This window comes from Phacochoerus africanus, chromosome X, assembly GCF_016906955.1.
Source record: "Phacochoerus africanus isolate WHEZ1 chromosome X, ROS_Pafr_v1, whole genome shotgun sequence".
NCBI classification, from domain to species: Eukaryota; Metazoa; Chordata; class Mammalia; order Artiodactyla; family Suidae; genus Phacochoerus; species Phacochoerus africanus.
This window is the reverse complement of record NC_062560.1, coordinates 18,486,344-18,504,792: the sequence shown is the minus strand read 5'-3', so window position 1 is coordinate 18,504,792 and position 18,449 is coordinate 18,486,344. Positions and strand designations below refer to the sequence as shown.

Below are 18,449 nucleotides of genomic sequence, written 5' to 3'. Positions count from 1 at the left end.
CAACCACGAGTCTGTTCTCTGTATCTATGAATCTGTTTCTGTTTTGCAGATAGATTCATTTGTGTCATATTTTAGATTTCACTTATAAGTGATATGAAATGGCATTGGTCTTTCTCTTTCTGACTTCACTTAGTATGATCATTTTTGGTTCCATCTATGTTGCTGCAAATGACATTATTTCGTTCTTTTTCATGACTGAGTAATATTCCAATGTACCACATCTGCTTCTTTTGATTTTTTAAAAGCTGTATTTTTATTAAAATATAGTTGATTTCCAGTGTTGTATCAGTTTCTGCTGTACAGAAAAGTGACCCGGTCGTACATATATATACACATTCTTTTTCTTATGCTATCTTCCTTCCTGTTCTGTTCCAAGAGATTGGATGTAGTTCTCTGTGCTAAACAGCAGGACCTCATTGCTTATCCATTCTAAATGTAATAATTTGCACCTACCCGCCCCCTTTCATTTGTCAATGGACATTTAAGTTGTTTCCAAGCCTTGGCTGTTGTAAATAGTGCTGCTATGAACATAAGGGCCTGCACCCCATTAATACCTTCTGAGCCCGAACGCAGCTCATACTTTCCCAGGGAAACCTTCCTCAACCTCCTGACCCTTGTAAATAAATACTCACTTTCTGTGAGTCTTTGTGGTGCCGTATTTCTCTCCTCAGTAGCCCTTGTCACTCTTGGAATTTAAAATGTTTTGTGGCTGTTTGGTGGGTGTTCCTCTTCCCTCTTGATCCCTGGCCTCCTTGCAGCATTGTGTCCTCGGTGCCCGGTGTGCAGCAGTGTTTTTCCACATTTGTTGAATGAGTGACTATCTTTGTTGCTTGTTTCTTGACAGTGGTGGTTATTGGCACCGTTGCGAACGTAGCCCTTACTCTTTGGATGGTAGTGGCATTGGCCATTTAAATAGCCCATGGTCTTAGGTTCTGACTTGCAGAAGGAATTACGGCCTGAGGGTTTCCTTTCTATTGGGAAGAAGAACCCCTGGGAAATGCACCTGGGTCAAATCCAGTGGTGGAGCTAGCGGTTGAGTTGAAGATGGCGTGCTGAGCAGTGGTTGCAGGCTTCCATGTTGGATTGATGTGTATGTTCTTTGTTTTTCTTTTTACCAGCTAGGACTTCGTTGCCTGCTGACAAGATGCTCCAGAACCCTAAATTGGGGGGCTGTCATGAAGTATATACAGTTACACAGAAAATACATATGATCGGAGAGAAAAAAGCAGGCTCTGCATCATGTTATACAAACAACCAAACCATGTCTCTAGGGGGGGGAAAAAAAAAACCCTAAAATGTTAATAGTGGAGTTTTTGGTTTTTCTATTTCTAATAGTTTAAAAAGTTTATTAAAAGTTGAAAATTACATATTTTGATCTGATTTGTTTACTTTTCCTCATGGAAGTGTATTCATCCTTCATCTTCTTGTGATTGGAGTATCCCAGTTGTATATTACTTTTTCTAAGTTTTTTAAACATCCTCCATGTCTTTCAAGAGAATATCAGGTTAATGCAAGCAGCAAATGAGCAGGGTGAGTTGACCCCTTGCTCTGTAATTTGATTTGAACTTTTATCAGCTCTGTGGATGTCTGAGCGTGCAGTGATAAAGCATCTTTATTTTATCATAGACGGGGCCTCAGAGCACTGGTTTTGGAGTCAGAGGCGAGCTCTCCCACCTTGGCCAGGTTAGTTAAGCTCCCTGAGTTTCATTCACTCATTCATCAAATATTTATTGAATGTTCACCGTGTTACAGGCACCAGGAAAGACACTGAACAAATCAGACAAAAAGCCTTGCGCTTATGGAAATTATATCCTAGTGGGGTAGATGGACAGTAAGCCATAAACATAGTGCATATGTTGCATGGACTGTTGGAGGGGAAACCGGGGAGGAGGCCATGGATGTGGGGAGCGGGACTGCAGCTTATGCCAGAGAGGCCAGCTGAGGCCTCGCTGAAATGGTGGTAACCTTTAAGTCAAGGCTTGAGGAGGTGAGGCGGGGAACCCTGTGGGAGAGAGCCTTTCAGGCGGAGGCAACGAAGGGCGCCTGCAAGAGCCCTGAGGGAGGGAAAGGGCCATTTGTGTTGGAGGAAGAGCAGCGACCGTTGTGCCGGCGGGGAGACACCCAGGGGAAGGCAGCAGGAGATGGGCTTGGAGGCCACAGAGCTCCAGGCCGGGTAGGGCCACTGTAAGCCTTGGGACCCTAAGTGAGATGGGACGTAGTTGGGGGGAGCTCGGAGCAGTGCGGGGCTGTGACTGCAGATGCTCCAGCTGGCTCCTCCTGGCTGCTCTGTGGACTAGAGACTGCCTGCGGCCAGGGCGGGGATCGGGGGAGGTCAGAGGGGTGGCACGGCAGTGCGGAGAAGTGGTCAGGTTCCAGATATTTCTGAAGGTAGAGCCACCAGGATGAGCCTGGATGTGTGGCGAGAGAGAGAGAGACAGACAGACAGACAGACGGAGAAAGAGAAGAGAGGGCTGACCTAAGGTTTTTGTACTGCACACCGGGAAGCGTATTGAGCATGTGAGACTGGATTTCAAGGCCACGGCCAGGCTAGAGATAGGAACTGGGGAGTCCTTCAACACCCAGACTGGACGACGTCACCAGGGGAGAGAGTGTGGTCCCAGGAGAGAAGAGCCTTGGACACTGCAGACTTTGACAGTAAAAGCAGCGTTGAAACTGTCAGCGATGGTCAGAAGGGGAGGAGAGAGCCAGGCCAGTGCATGTTCTGGAAGGCAGAGGGAGGAGCTGCTTCAGGTCAGGGAGAGCGTGTGGCTGCCTGGGTACAGACTGTCTGGGTCCAGTTCATGTCTGGTGGGGCATGAACTGCAGAGGTGGTTCTGGGGCCCGGGGGCCTGGGCCTGGCTCGCTGCCCCTGGTGAGCAGCCGTGCAGCCTCAGATGGTTCCAGCTCCTCCCTCTCTGAAGCAGCTTGGGGACGGTACTAGGATCTTGGTAGAGTTTTTGTAAGCGCTGCAGTCACTTTATCATGTGCCAGGTCCTAGGAAACTCTGGGAACACAGAGATGAATAAAGAAGATTGTATGTGGAATCCAGCTCCATATTAATATTATTATGAATAATGACGAGCACCTCGTATAAGGGGAGCTCATAGTAGGGACTTTTCCCCTCCCTTTCCAGAATGAGTCCAATTTTGGGCACATAAATGAAAATTTCTACTATTCCCAACCCCCCAATTAACATTCTTCTATTATGTTCATGCATTCAAGGAGAGAATATCCTTTTTTTTTTTTTTTTGACTTGATCGATATTATTGAAGCATTTAAACCACATTGTAAGGGTTACTATTTTAAAAATCAGGTTCACATGTCTGCCAAAGTTACAGATTCTTCAGGCTGATAGATTTTGACATGAAAAAATAAAAGTCAGTGTCTCTAAGAGCAGGAAGCTGAACATTCCAGGTTTATAGCATGGAGTAAATTTGATGCATTGCAGAAAATCTTTATTCAAGGAAGCCTTAAAGAATGTATGCCATCTTCCTAGGTTTATTGAAGAGCTCAAAGTGGAATAAATGGTAGTGGTTTGAAATAAAAATGGTTAGAATAGGAGTTTTCATAAGTGAACAAGTGGCATGATAACTAAACTCTTTTTAACATTTCAACTCAGCCTTTCAAGTTTTACTTGATGACCTTTCTTTTTTTTAAATAAATTTTTTGGGGTATAGTTGACTTAGAAAGTTGTGTTAGTTTCCCGTATACAGCAAAGTAAATCAGTTATACATACACATATGCCATTCCTTTCCAGGTTCTTTTCCCATATAGGTTATCACACAGTATTGCGTAGATTACCCTGTGCTATACGGTAGGTCCTTGTTACCTATTTATTTTATATATAATAGTGTGTAGATGTCAATTCTGCCCGCCTAAGTTATCCCTCCCATCCTGCATTTCTGCTTTGGTAACCATGAATTTGCCTTCAAAATCTTTGAGTCTGTTTCTGTTCTGTAAGTTCCTTTGTATCCTTTTTTTTTTTGCTAGGTTCCACGTATTAGTGATCTCATATGATATTTGTCTTTGCCTTTGACGGACTTCACTTAGTTTAGTAATTTCTAGGTCCGTTCCTGTTGCTGCAAATGGCACTATTTCATTCTTTCTTATGGCTGAGTGATATTCCATTTTATGTACACCTTCTTGATCCAGTCTTCTCTTGATGGACATTTAGGTGGCTCCCATGACTTGGCTATTGTACATAGTGCTGCACTGAACTTTGGGGTGCATGTATCTTTTTGAATTATTGTTTTCTCCGGATTCATGCCCAGGAGTGGAATTGCTGGATCATTTTGATAGTTCTATATTTAATGTTTTTAAGGAACCTCCATATTGTCCTCCATAGTGGTTGTACTAATTTGCATTCCCACCAACAGTGTAAGAGGGTTCCTTTTTTTCCACACTCTCTCCAGCATTTATCGCTAGTAGATCTTTCGATGATGGCGATTCTGACTTTTGTGAAGTGATATGTCGTTGTAGTTTTGGTTTGCATTTCTCTACTAATTAATGATGTTGAGCATCTTTTCTCATCCGTTGACCTTTTTTATTGAAGTATAGTTGACTTACAGTTTTGTGTTAGTTTCAGGTATACAGCAAAGTGATTCAGTTATGCATGTATCCATCATTTTTCAGATTCCTTTCCCATATAGGTTACTGCAGAATATTGAGTAGAGTTCCCTGTGTTATATAGTAGGTCCTTCCTGGTTGTCTATTTTCTGTATAGTGGTGTGTATATGTATTAATCCCAAACTCCTAATGTATCCTTCCACCCCTTTCCCCAGTGATGACCTTTTAAAAATCGTATTTTCATTTGAGGTTTCTTTTTCAGGGTGCACGTAGAAAAATATAGGTAAAGACATCTGTAGCATGGATAATATTGAAAGGCCAATTTCCTGCCTTCCCCATAGTATACACACTGTGTGCTGGAAGAAAGCCTGCTGTGTTCTTGTCTTTCTACCAAGTACTTTCAGCCTTTTCTGCTGTGGCCTGTGAGCTTGATCAGGTCACCCGCATTCTGCATGTCCTTACTGAGGTCTGTGCCCGGGACTGAGTGGGCTTTGACCTGGAACAGTTGTGCCAATGGTAGAAGCTGGAGTCTGGGTTTATTAGCCCCGAGACCTTGGGGAAGCTATTTAACTGCTCTGCCTAGGTATCTGTTTCTTCCCTGTGAAATATGGCAATGGCTGCAATAGTATGCCTCCTTGCTAGTGTCCTTGGGAGGATTCATGAGATTATAAGTGCAGGGCAACTCAGAGCAGTGTTTGATACATGTTAATCAGTCAATACATATAAGCTATTAATGCTAAGTATTAAGCCGGTCTGAGAGACTGGAAAAATACACAGGTGGTGTTTGTCAGTGGGATGCTGTGGGCCGAGGTACCGAGATAGAGGGAGGGGTGTGGGTTTATTTGTGGAAGGGGAGGTAACAGCCCTGGAGGATGGAAGTGGGGGTGCGGGGCAGGGAGGGCCACGGGCTGCGATGCCCTACATCCCAGCCAGCCTGGCAGGAAGCTTCCGAGCAAAGACGTGCCCACCGAAGAGCAGAAGTGGGCAGAGCTGGCCAGGCGCTGGCGCCCTGCCTCCCCGCCCCCCAGGGCAGTGATTGGCAGGGGCTGCCGGTGGGGCATGGCCTCAAGCCGGAAAGCAGCCCGGGATCTGGGGCAGATGCTGAAGGGATAAGACTTCTGTCCTGAAGGCGCACGTGGGCAGTGCACTCAGGGGCTGCCTGGGCGATGCTTTGTTTCACTAGAGTGTCTTAATTCTCAATGGGATTTGAGATAACGAGATAACGTACTCCCCCGTCCAGGCTCAGGGCTGAATTTCATCATCTTTCTGCCACCAAGGAAGGTTAGACTCGAAGTTCTTGAGGGAGGTTCAGGGAGGGAAAAGGTGAAAATGTGAATGTCTCTTTAATGTGTGGTCCCCACACGCATTAACGCCAAAGCCACACACAGACGTGTTGAGCTATTTGTGGAATGAGGTGCAGGGCGCGGGCCCGTTTTAGCCCTCGGCTGCCTCTTTTGCTCGCCTCGAAGGAAGGAGTGTTTCATTTGTTGTCATACTTCCTCTGGGACCACCAGGTTTTTCTCAAGAAAACCGACAGAGAGGTGATATCCTGTGTCTGGGTGTCCGGGTGGGAAACGAGGTGGCCTGGCCTCTGTTTGTGAGCCGGGAGGTTGTCCAAGCCAAACCACATCCTGCCCCGGCTTTCTTGAGGCAGGTGGTCCCAGATGGAGGCTCAGAGCAGGGAGCCCAGGCGCCCGACACGTCCTTCTCCCTGGAGGCGCGGGGCGCTGATGGCAGAGGGCCATGCGGCTCCCGGATGGCGTGGGGACGCCCTGGCCGCTGTCTCCTTTCTTCAAAGGAGGCAGGTCGGCTCATGGGCGGCCATGCCGAAGCTCTCAGGGCTGTCATTTCCCTGGCGGTAAAAACAAGGCCATGGTCAAGATCTGAGATAACTGAGTATCAGTACCATGGGGGCCAGGTTACTACGAAAAAGAACAACACATCATGAAAAATAAAATTTTAAAAAATAACAAAATTGCAAAGATTTACTAGAGGTATATTTTAGTCATGACTGTAATAAGCTCTAATTGGCATTGATGTCACTATCAAGATGTGCTAAGAGCAAGGCGGTGCGTGTTTCGATGGCATCTCATTGACCGCAGCGTGATGCCAGCTGCTGCAGGCTTTGGTCACTCAAGATTTGCTTTCTGACCACATACGATTTGTAGTAAGGAAACGGAATCCATGTCAATGGGTTGGCAGATTATGAGCAAAACATACAACTGTTTAAAACCGTCATTATTATCAAGTTATAAGTGCTAGACCCAGAGTCACACTATAATATTGGGGCCTTCATGGGCACACATAGAGAAGGAATCAGGATTATCGCTGTCATTCTGTAACTGTTAACAGCTTGGCTTATGTTCAATCTTTAATGGTTTCTCTCAGCTATAAAACCATGAGTGTGTGCACAACTTTTTTTTTCTCTCCAAATCTCGAAACTGGAATAATTGCCAACCTGTCTGTAAAAAAAAAAAAAAAAAAAATACATCTGCCACATGAAAGTAGCTTTAGCTCTTCTCTGTTGAATGAGTAATTATGACATTAGGCTCTGATGGCACATAATATGAATTTTGAAACACATTTGAATATGGAGCATGTCAGGTTGGAGCATGTCAGGTTTGTGTGGTTTCAGCTGTTGAGAAATTGCTTCTTTGTGCTTATTGATTTTTTTTTTCAGAGAACACTCTGTTATTTGGTTCAAAATGTCATGACAGACCATCTCTTTGGTACACATAATCCATGCAATTATAGTGCGAGCTTCTCCCATCAGTGGTGGTTAAAAAATCCATATACCTTTCTTCTCTTTTAGTCTCCGATATTTCCTATTCGATGTAACTCATGCTTTTATTTTAAAACTCGAATTTGAATGGGTTCCATTAATAGGTATTTTAAGGTGACCATTAAGCCGAAGGTGCTGCCAACTTTCCACCTTTCTGCTGAACCTAGTGCCCGGTCCTCGAGCGGGAGATGAGATCTCGTTTCGAGCCTGTTGCAATGCAGGGGTGTAGCTGATTTGTAAACAGGCCTGGTAACGGCAGAGCACAGTCGACAAGCGATGGCTCTCAGGCAGGGGGAAGTGTGTTATTTGGCTGTCTAACTGGTCACCCTGATTGCAGTTCTACCTGGGCTGCATCTAACACGGTAATTAAAGCTACAGACTCATCCTTGGTGGAGTCATCCCATTTTAGGCTCATTACAGACGAAGTCAGGCTTGTCTTCATTCATTCTAATAAAAGCCAAATGAGGATGCATCCACTTTACTAAAAATGATTTCCTTTTCCCCCCTTTTAATTGGAATGTACAAGTGAATGTACAAGTAAAAGCATAAAAATAATTAAAAGTCACTCTCTGTGCTAATGAAACTTACCGGCGGGCCCTCGTTGGCCTGTGCCAGGCATTTGCCATTCCCAGCCTGTGCGCGTGGTCACACAGGCTGCTCTCAGCTCTGTAGCCCATTGCGGTGTCTGTTGTGATGGCAGAAATTGGTAGTTTATTCGTTTCTGCCCATTTTTTGTTCCCAGAGTGGCAAGAATGGTCTTAAGTACAGAGAAGAAGTGTGTTAAATATTCATCTGGTTTAATTGAATTTAATATACAATCCTTAAGATTAATCTGAAGTTTTGGAGTCATTAATGGTTCATTTTTTTTTCATAGCACATAATTTACTTGCTATTATCTAAGATGGTGAATTATTTAAGTAAAAAGGGAAAGTTCTTTCCATGAGATGGATTTTACCAAGCCGTTGCTGCTTTCATTTATATTCGATTACTGCTTCCATTAAATTAGGAACGCGGGTAAGAGGAGGCGTGGCATTCCGAGGTTTGTGATGTTCCTTTCCCAGGCGTTGCCTGACATGCTCCAGCCTAGGATCCAGCACTCCCCGGGTGACCCGTGCTCCACGGGCGCATGCATCAGTTCTTTTGCATTTCCATGAATGTGAATGATATTGGTTGGCTCTCAGTGTAAAGGACAGGGAATCAATTAACATGTAATTTTGTCATATACTTTGATTTATAAACAGGCACACATAAATTGTTCTCAGGACATGCATTTTTCTCTCTTAGTTTCTTCTTTCACTTCTGTGACACCGAATTTTAATGGTGTACTGAGGTGATTTATATTTTTTCATAACGGTTTCGGAAGTGTTGCCAAAAATGCTGGTTGTTTTTAAAATGTAGGTGATTTCTGTATACTGTTGAACAAGAACCAAATGCTGTATACAGGCGTCAGTCTATTTGTGTGATAGTACTATTTTCCACCGTGGCCACCTACACCTTGATTTTGAAATGTTACTGAACTATTAAAATATAGACGAGCATGAGAATATAAACAACAGCTACCTACCCACCCCCCTCATTTTATCAAATGTTACCATTTTGTCATACTTACTTCTGATTCTCTAAAATAATCAGTAAGGGGACTTCTGGTTTCAGTTCAGAGATGTAGAGAGCTGCAAAACCGTCCTTCCCACGCTTAGAAGAAAAAAAAAAAATGCTGGACAGCCTAGAAATGAACAGATAACTCAGTCCGCAGAGCAAACAGCCATTTCAAAATCTGCAGAGAGAGGGGCCCCCTTTCTCATAAGACATAAGACTTTTGCTTGCTAGAGACAGCAGCCACCAGACACCATAGAAGTAGGTAGAAAGACGAAGCTGAAGTCTTGCCAGGTTGCTGGAGGCTGAGCGTGGGCCAGCTCAAGCAACACGCTAGCTTGAGTGTGAAGCTCCTGGGACAGCAGTGGGGTAGAAGGGGGTCCCACCCTTTCGCAGGCTTTTTCTCCATGAACCCTGCCTGGCTCTCACAGGGAAGACTAAGGGAAATGCAGACATAGCGCGTGGTGAGGACTGGGGGTACTAGCTCAGGAGCCACTAGATCAGAATCCACTCCCATCCTTGTCCCTTAAGGCACAAAAGGCTTATTCTGCGGTGGGGGTGGAGGGGGGATATGGTCTGAGGGCACAGGTGAAATATGACTGCAGCTGGAGGAAGGAATTCTACTCAGTCCCACCCCCCACCTCACCTAATAAAAGGCGGCGGGTGGGGGTGGGGGGGCTCCAGACTGTGGGCCGAGAATGCTGGTGGGAAGCCCTGTAGCTCGAGGAAAGGGCTGGTGGTGCTCTTTCCCTGGAGGAAGGGCAGAAACTAACCCCTGCCCACCTAGACACGGGCCCAGGCCCGATGCGCCCTCCGAAGACCAGGGCTTAGGATGTTCCAGAACCTGCTCTCCTCCCAGCATGCTCACAAGCCTCCAGGAATAACAGCAGGGAGAGTTGCTAGAGACAGGCTCTCTCTGGGGATGGGGAGCAGCCCAAAGGGAATCCCCAAAGCCGAGAGGGGGAACAGCAACAACAGACCACTGCAGGAATCCGAAGTTGCCGTCGTCCATAAGAGCAACGCACCTCAACGTAGCCCAACTCCCAGCTGGAGTAACATAAATCCCCCCACCAAGGGCTCATTTCCCTCAGTAGCTACCACTGTATACAGAACGTCTGGCTTTCAGCCAAAAATGACAAGCCACGCCAGAAGGAAACGAAGGCTGGAGAGACAAAGCAGTCATCAGAAGCAGACGCAGATGTGTCCCAGCTCTTGGAACTGTCAAACCAGGATACACACATGTATTACCTAGCTCTGTCCACTGAGCGCCCTTCCTGTGCCAGGAATGCCCTTGAGGAGATCTGTGCCCTTAGGGAGCATACATTCTGATTGAGGAAAGAGAGCATAACGGCAGACAAGCGAAGGAATTATGGATGGTGAAATGTGCAACCAAGAGGTGGAGGAGGGGGAGAGGTCAGAGTGACTGGCTGATGGAGTGCGTGGGCTGTTTCAACCAGGCGCTTCTTGGGGGAGGGGACACTGTAGCTCACACCTCAGTGATGGGGCAGCTCAGCTCTTACCTTTACTAAGAGCCTTCTCAGTAGAGAACAGCAAGTGCAAAGGCCCTGAGGCATGAGCAAGCTCAGGCCACCTCATTTTTAGAAGGTTACAGCACTATGGGGATGTTGCTGATGAGAGCGGCCCATGCGGCTGTGTCACTATCAAGGCTGCCAGAGAAGAAGTAGTGGGTGGGTTCCCTCCTGCTCACATTCTTCTTCTCTTTTTTTAAACACAGACAGGAATTAATTCTCTCCCCCTCCCCACCATTTTGAGGGCCAGGGAGGGTCTATTTTATATCTTTAAAAAAACCTTTTTTTTTTTTTTAAATTATAGTTGATTTACAATGTTCTGCCCATTTCTGCTATGCCTTTTTTACAACCACTTCAGGAGCTGGCGTAGAGTGAAAAGGCGTGGGAATTCTTCCATGTTGTGAGTAGAAGCCTCGTTATTTATCCAGTGGAAGTGCATGCCTCACTCCTCTTCGCATTTGTAAAGAATGCGCTTTCATTCAGCTAATCTTTGCCTCTCACCTCTACTCCAGGTAGCGATTTCAGGGTAGTATAGGAATGTTACAGACGGGAAAACTGAAGCCCAGAGAGGTTATCTGCCTTGCAAGATTGCAGATCTATTAAAGGTCAACCTTAGTATTTAAACCCCAGCAGCCCAACTTTGCTTGATTACCTTGTAAGAGCGGGAAGGTTGGGGATTCTTAAAATGCCGCCCTCCCCCCCCCAAAAAAAACCCCAAACTTATGGTTACCAAAGGGGAAAGGAGGGGAAGATACATTTGGAATTTGGGATTAACAGATACAGACTACCATATATAAAATAGACAGCAAGGACCTGCTGTATAGCACAGGGAACTCTACTCCATGTCTTGTAATAACCTCTAATGGAAAAGAATCTGAAAAAGAATATATATGTAAGTGAATCACTTTTCTGTACCCCTGGAACATTGTAAATCAATTATACCTCAATAAAAAATTTAAAAATGAAAAAAAAAAAAATGAGCCTCCGTGGGAAAAAAGAACATTACTATTTAAACCTTATGGTCACTCAGTGTATGTTCAAGTGTCGACTAGTGAAACGGCCCAGGGAAATGGTATTTTTAAATGGTGTTTAATAGATACACTTTGAATAGTCTATCATTTCTTCATTTGTCATGAGGTCTTAAAAACAGACGAAAATGGGTAGTTTAAATAGTTTCAACATCCCAATTCCGTGTGCTCTTACTACTACATATGTTACTATGTAGTATTAATACTGTGAAGGCAGTGTTGTCCGGCACTTGCCTACCCGAGACCTTCTGAAAATCAGCATTTGTGAGCTCAATAACTGTTATATCGTTGGTCCAGTATGCTGTTTTGTAGACTGCATTTTTCACCTACTCAAATGCTTTTCATAATTTTTTTCTCCAATACTTATTCTTTGAGAATAAATGTCATAATATAAATAAACCATTTTAAGTACACGATTTGAAAGGGAGAACTTTGCATATTCATTGATTTCTGCTTTTTTTCCTTGCCATTAGAGGAAAGAAAAAAAAAAAAACCTTTCCCACAAGAACCTCTGTTGACACAACCGAAAGTTTGCTGGTATTTGGTAATGAAACATTCGTTGAAGGAAATGCAATCTGGGTGGAGTGTTCTCTAACCATTAGTAGTAACTGAGCACCTCCTGTGTGCATAGTTCTCTTATCTGTACCATTCATAGCACTGCATGCTAGGCGGGAAAAACAGCAACAGTTTATACAACGTTTCCCATGGACCAGAGAGGTTAAGTAACGTGCCCAGGGGAGAACAGAGAGTCACTCCAGAGTTGGATTTGAATGTGTGGGTGGTTTAACTGCAGAGTCCATGCTCTCTTACTCCTAATTGTACTACATTACAGGGCTATGTCTGGGGTGCTTTGGCTGCATTAAAACAACAACGTGAGGGGGTATATGAATCCATCAGATTCTGAGAACCTGCTGGGAAACTTGGCTGAGCTGGGTGTTGGGCTACTGCAAGATTTTTGCCTTTTTTTAAAAATGCAGCCACGTTCTCTTGGAACCACGACTTCCTGTGAATGCCTTAAGATGTTATTTGAACAAGGGAAATAAGCATATGAATTTTTAAAAAGTTTCTTGAAGTATATTGATTTTTTGAAGAATGGATGCAATTAGTAGTTCTCATTAGTCCTAAGAATTATTTGTCTTGGCATGCTTTGGTTCCACGTAGAGCTCTTTAATACTCAAAGACTTTGCAGGTTCTGCTGCTGGGCACAGTATAGGAGTCGAAGGTGGCCGGTAGCTTTAGACATGTGCAGGAAGGCAAGTGTCACTGCTGCCAGCACCAGTGGAAGAATGCGTTGCTTTAATTGAAAAAACAGGCTGTGTCTCGTCTTTTGACTCCCTTTACATTTAATCTAGCTACTCATGGTTTCTGGGACCTGGGACGGTGGGAGGCAGGGAGCGGGGTTTGACTCTGTTGTTGATCAGTAAGATTCCGACAAGTTAGGGAATGTGAATTCTGTTGGGGACCTCCCACTGCTTCTTCTCTCACTTGTGAAGGGGAAGCCAACAAAACACAACCTGGAAGATTCTGAAGCCAGGTGATGGTGGAGCCGGAGCGTCTCAAGATCTCTTGCTCCTTACATCCTCCCCATCTTGTTAGAATGAAGATTCAGGGAGCTCCTGTCGTGGCACAGCAGAAACGAATCCGACTAGGAACCATGAGGTTGTGGGTTCGATCCCTGACCTTGCTCAGTGGGCTAAGGATCCGGCGTTGCCATGAGCTGTGGTGTAGGTTGCAGACACAGCTCAGATCTGGTGTTGCTGTGGCTCTGGCGTAGGCCGGTGGCTACAGCTCCAGTTCATTCAGCCCCTAGCCTGGGAACCTCCATATGCCGCGAGTGCGGCCCTAAAAAGACCAAAAACAAAACCAAAAAAACCCTCCAAAACCCCAAAAAGAATGCAGGTTCAGATTCAAGGGGTCTAGGCTGGTGGGTCGGGGAGGCCTGAGATGGATGCGTCTTTCAGTAGCAAGGGTGTAGCTCACCCTTTGCACCCAGTGCTCTATTTTAGAGCTACCTGGATCCTCTTAATCACCTGGAAGAGTGTGAACACCATGGATTCCCAGGCTGCACACCAAACCGATTGGGTTAGAGTCACTGAGGCCGAGGCCAGGCAGGTATTTAGAGAGAAGAAAAAAACAAAAAACAAAAAACTACTGAAGTGATTTGATAATAAATCTTCCAACTTGGGTTTTTTTTGTTGTTGTTGTTGTTTTTTTTTTTCTGTGGGGGGCGGTGGGTGGGTAACGGCAGCTTTGAAAACTTTACTGTAGGAATCAGATTGAGATGTTTAAAGACAAACTTGCTGACATCCTAAGAGCTTCCTGTTTGATCGAACAACGTGAGAAATCTTAGCACCCCTCCCCCACTCCCTTTCCTCCCCCTCCCCCCCACCCCCACCCTGCAGGGGAATTGACTGGTTCTTGAAGATTCTGCCCAGACTAGCTTAAATCAAAGAGCACAGAGGGAAAAGGAGAGTACTTAATGGTTGGTTTGCTGACCTGCTTAGCATTAGATAATGTCTGTGACGGCTCCCGGAGTGCATCCAGGAAAGCCGGGGCCCAAATATGGAAAAGAGGAGTCATGATTATGAGGTAGGGCTCGAAATTACTGTCGAGAATGCTTGCTGTCATTTCGGCTCTTTCCTCTGCTCCTGGCTTGGGGATTTCATCTCGTGGTGTTCAGAGAGCCAGGACAAGCTAGGCAGGAGCCTAGCTTCGTCTTTGTGGTGATGAGGCACCAGTTCTACAGTGGGCTTCTGCCCACCGTGTGCCTTTTTCTTTTTTTGATCACTGAGACTCTCCAGGAACCGGCTTTTTAACGTTTCTTAAATTTTGCTATGAATCTTTTCCCCTGAGATCCTGCAGGCAGATGAGAGACCAGGTAGAGATGCTCTTGCCGGCGCTCCTCCATCTACTGGGTCCCTTTAAAATTATGTAGTCATGCTTTAAAACTAAGAGTTTCCCCTTCTTGTTATATTTGTGACTTTGAGAACCCTAGCTCCTTAACTCGTCTAAGGATTAAAAAACCTAATAATCAGAAAAAGAGTCTGACGAGATCCCACTCTTCCATTATTGGGAAGTGTTTTTTGGTTTGTTTTTGTTTTTTTGTTTGTTCGTTTGTTTTGCTTTTTAGGGCCACACCCACGGCATATGGAGGTTCCCGGGCTAGGGGTCGAATCGGAGCCACAGCCACAGCAACGCCAAATGTGGGTCTCGTCGCCGGATCCTTAGCCCACTGAGCGAGGCCAGGGATCGAACCCGCAACCTCATGGTTCCTAGTCGGATTTGTTTCTGCTGTGCCACGATGGGAACTCCTTTTATTGGAGAGCATATACACAGTGAGAGAGATAATGTGCACTGCCACCATCCCCTCGGAGTCAGGGTGCACTCGAGCCGAGAAGCACAAATGCTTAGCACGGTTGCAGATAAGGAGTTTCTCACAGGGTGGCATAGACACGTTGCGAGGGCCTGTGTCCCTCGCCGAGCTTGAAGTTGCAGCAGGAAATTGGGTGTGGGTGGGAGCCAGGCCACTCAGAACCTACCTCCGCCTCTCCCACCACCACCTCCCCGAGACGTCAGTGACACAAGTGACCTGCAGAAGAAGCTGATGTCCTTCCGCAGAGAGAAAGATCAGACCCGTCCAGTGGGCGGCCATGGAGTGCATCGTCTGGAGCGCTGTTCCAGGCCCTGGAGTCCAGCCTGGTGGGAGAGACAGGCCCAGAAACACACGTTGCCCACCCATTGTGGTGAGCCCCCGGTGTGCTCAGGGAGCCGAGAGGGAGGGCACTTAAGCCTGGGCAGGACGGGAAGGTGAGGTTGGTGTAGAGGGCAGCCGAGGAAGAGGGAGCCCTGCAAGCAGAGACAGTGGGGAAGCAGTTTGTTGAGTTTCTGGACATGAGCATTCCAGTGAGTCAAACAGAAGTGGGCCAAGTGGGGTCGGGAGGTAGGGGACAGGAACCCTTTGTAAGGAATTTGGATTCTAGAGGGAATCGGGAAACATCGAAAGAAGGATTTTAAGCTGGGCTATGCTGCCATCAGGTGTGGCTGGAGGAAAAGGTCCTTCAACCTGTGACTTCTGAATGAGCATCTGCTCCTGTGGAGCTTTTTTTTTTTTTTTTTTTTTTTAAATAGCTCTATTGAGACCTCATTTACATACTGTAAAATTCACCCATTGGCAGTGTCCCGTTCAGTGGTTTTTCGTGTATGTACAGAGTAGTGTAACCGTCACCACAGTCTAATTTTTGAACACATCCATCACCCCCAAGAGAAACCTTGTGCCCGTTTGCAGTCACTCCATTTCCACACCCAGCCCTAGGCCACCACTCATCTCTGCAATGTCTCCTTTTTCTTTCTTTCTTTCTTTCTTTTTTTTCTTTTTTGTCTTTTTGCCTTTTCTAGGGCTGCTCCTGTGGCATATGGAGGTTCCCAGGCTAGGGGTCTCATCGGAGCTGTAGCCATCGGCCTACACCACAGCCACAGCCATGCAGGATCTGAGCCACGTCTGCGACCTACACCACAGCTCATGGCAACGCCGGATCTTTTAACCCACTGAGCAAGGCCAGGGATGGAACCCACAACCTCATGGTTCCTAGTCAGATTTGTTAACCACTGAGCCACGACAGGAACTCCTGTGTTTCCTTTTTTTAATGTTAAGGGGAATGTTTCTGTGAGTATTGACATAAATTTAAGGAGCCTCTTTGCCAAATGACAAACTCTTGCTCTTGGCTCCCCAGACCGGTCCTGGCAGCAGTGCTTTAGCGCGCCCATAGCAGAAACCCGTGCGGGACCGGCCTAAACGAGGATGCTTGTTGTCTCATGTAATTGGGAGGCTGGAGGTAGGGTAGGACCCAAGGGCATGTGATCAGCTGCTTCTTGTAACATCAGAGACCTGTGTTCTTGCTGTCTCTCTGCCACCATGTCGGTCTGGCACTCGCTTCACCGGAGGGCTGGCTTTTTCTGTGGTTGTCAGGCAGTGGTAGGATGGCATCAGTTGGCAGTGGGGCCCTCTGCTTTCTGGTTCATCGCTGGTATGTAGGAGGGGTCCGTTCCTGCACTCTGATTGGGTGAGCTTAGTTCCTGTTACCCACTCTGAACCAATGGTTGACTTAGGAATTAGGCCGCCTCTCTGGAGCTGGGAATGGGCTTTGGCGGGGACATGGGTGGGGAGGGGGAATGAATGGGCACCTGTGGCCACTAGTGGGCTGTGCTGGGTAGGCTTGTGAGTAATGGTACCTGGCATTTTTGAAGCTGACCCTAGCTTTACGTCTCTGAATTGTGTCATCATTTCAGGTCTCACCAGTTCAGGAGTTCATTGTCATCTGGTCAGGGAGGCCTCTGAAGTGTACCTTTGGGTGATGTTATAGTGCGGGTGATAGTGGGAATGGTGGTAGCATTAACTTTTGGGAGAAATAAATGATTTAGGTCTCATTAGAAAAACCTGTTTGCTTTCGGATAGACATGTTTTAATATGTCACCAGAGGTGAATAATAGAAAACCATTCTTATCTAGTTATCAAGTTAGCTCCTTGGAATGTCTCGTGGAGGAAACAAAATAAAATCCTGTCCTGAATGTGTCAGTATTCGAGTTACTCTATGAACTTGGAATTAACAGAAATTGACTTTCTTTCAAGTATAATTCATGCTTCACTAAGCCAAATAGACATCCTGCCAGTTATTTGGACTTTATTAAATTTTACTTTATATGTCGTAAAAAAAAAATCGAGGTAGGCTTCTGCTTTGCAGAGTAATATATTTGATTATGAGCTGTATTTTCAAGTCTGTTTTGGAGTGAGGTTTGTCCTCATGTAAACGCTGAGCGTTTGCTGGTGCAGCTCTTAATGGTGAGAACGGATGTTGAAGAAAGCAAACCCCATGTGCCCTTGGTTTCCAGTGCATGGCCCCTCCTGGAGGCTGGGTGGAGTGTTTCAGCTGTCTCGAATAAGCTCCATTTTGCTGTGACTGCAGCCCTTGTGGTTCTCCAGCTCTCCCCTCCGACGTTAGTTACAACTTCTTCCTAATTAGGTCGCTCCTCTTCCTCTTTCTCCTCCTGGGTCATGAAGGTTCCACACTCTCAGTGCCAGAGACCGGATTAATTTTGAAAAAAAGGCGTTTCACTTGATTTGTGACAGAAATAAGCGCAGAGGAAAAAAAAAAAAAAAAAAAGACAACCCACCCAGCGTGAATGTGCAGTGGGAGGGGCGGGCAGGCTGGGTACGGGACAGGATGCTTAGAATCATTCTGTTGCCAAGTGAATCAGAGACTTGCAGTTCTCGGCGAGCACGGCACACACTCCTGCCCAGAGTTCAGACACAGTCAGCCCGCACTCTCCCCATCTCGTACTCCACGCTATGGAGCTTTCTGCAGCCAAAGCCCCGAGCGCTGCAGATACGTCTGAGATTGTAAGTAGGCCACACATCTGTTGGGATTGCTATTATGTCTGCACCTTCTGTAGCCTGTTGTGTGCCTACTTTGTAGGCCTGGAGGGAGACATGATGGGGACTTTGGTCGTGGCTCGGTCCTTCCGAGATGGTGAGCAATGCCATTTTCCATTCGGACCCTGGGCTTTCAGTTTTCCTGTTTGTGGAGGAAAGGCACAAGCCCTCCTCTGTGACAGAAGCGGCTTTCGGCTGAAGCCTGTTTGTGGTGGCCTCTAGAAAGAGTTGGAACAGCCCTGTCATTGGATGGGATGGCTCTTTCCTTCTGATTGCTATCAATGAGTGTTTTCCAGGGGACCCGGCACACAAGACAGCCCCAGCCAAGCCCCCCTACCCTGAACCCCCACCGCTGCAGGTGGTCCTTTCATCAGTGAGGTGTCCCTGTTAAGGGGTGGGAACAGGTAACATTTCTGAGGTCGCTGGCAGATTTGGGGGCTGGGATGAAGCCAGGTGTGGAAATCCAGTGTTGCGGTGGTGGACAGGACGAAAGGGACAGGAGATGAGAACGAGATGGGAGGCGG

At 46.3% G+C, this 18,449-nt stretch overlaps 1 protein-coding gene across 9 annotated transcripts in view; it reads left to right on the top strand.

Moving 5' to 3' along the window:
• The window catches only part of SH3KBP1 (SH3 domain containing kinase binding protein 1), a 340,925-nt gene that overhangs the window by 61,205 nt on the left and 261,271 nt on the right, over positions 1–18,449 (top strand). The window contains exon 1 of one of the 9 annotated variants that reach the window (XM_047764113.1): positions 17,720–17,892. The exons of 7 other annotated variants lie outside the window; for them this stretch is intronic. In XM_047764113.1, coding sequence (XP_047620069.1) covers positions 17,842–17,892 — 51 coding nt within the window. In that variant the 5' untranslated portion in view covers positions 17,720–17,841. Of the gene's footprint in view, positions 1–17,719; positions 17,893–18,449 lie in introns of those variants that run through there. One more of the 9 variants, XM_047764117.1, reaches the window with a different exon arrangement.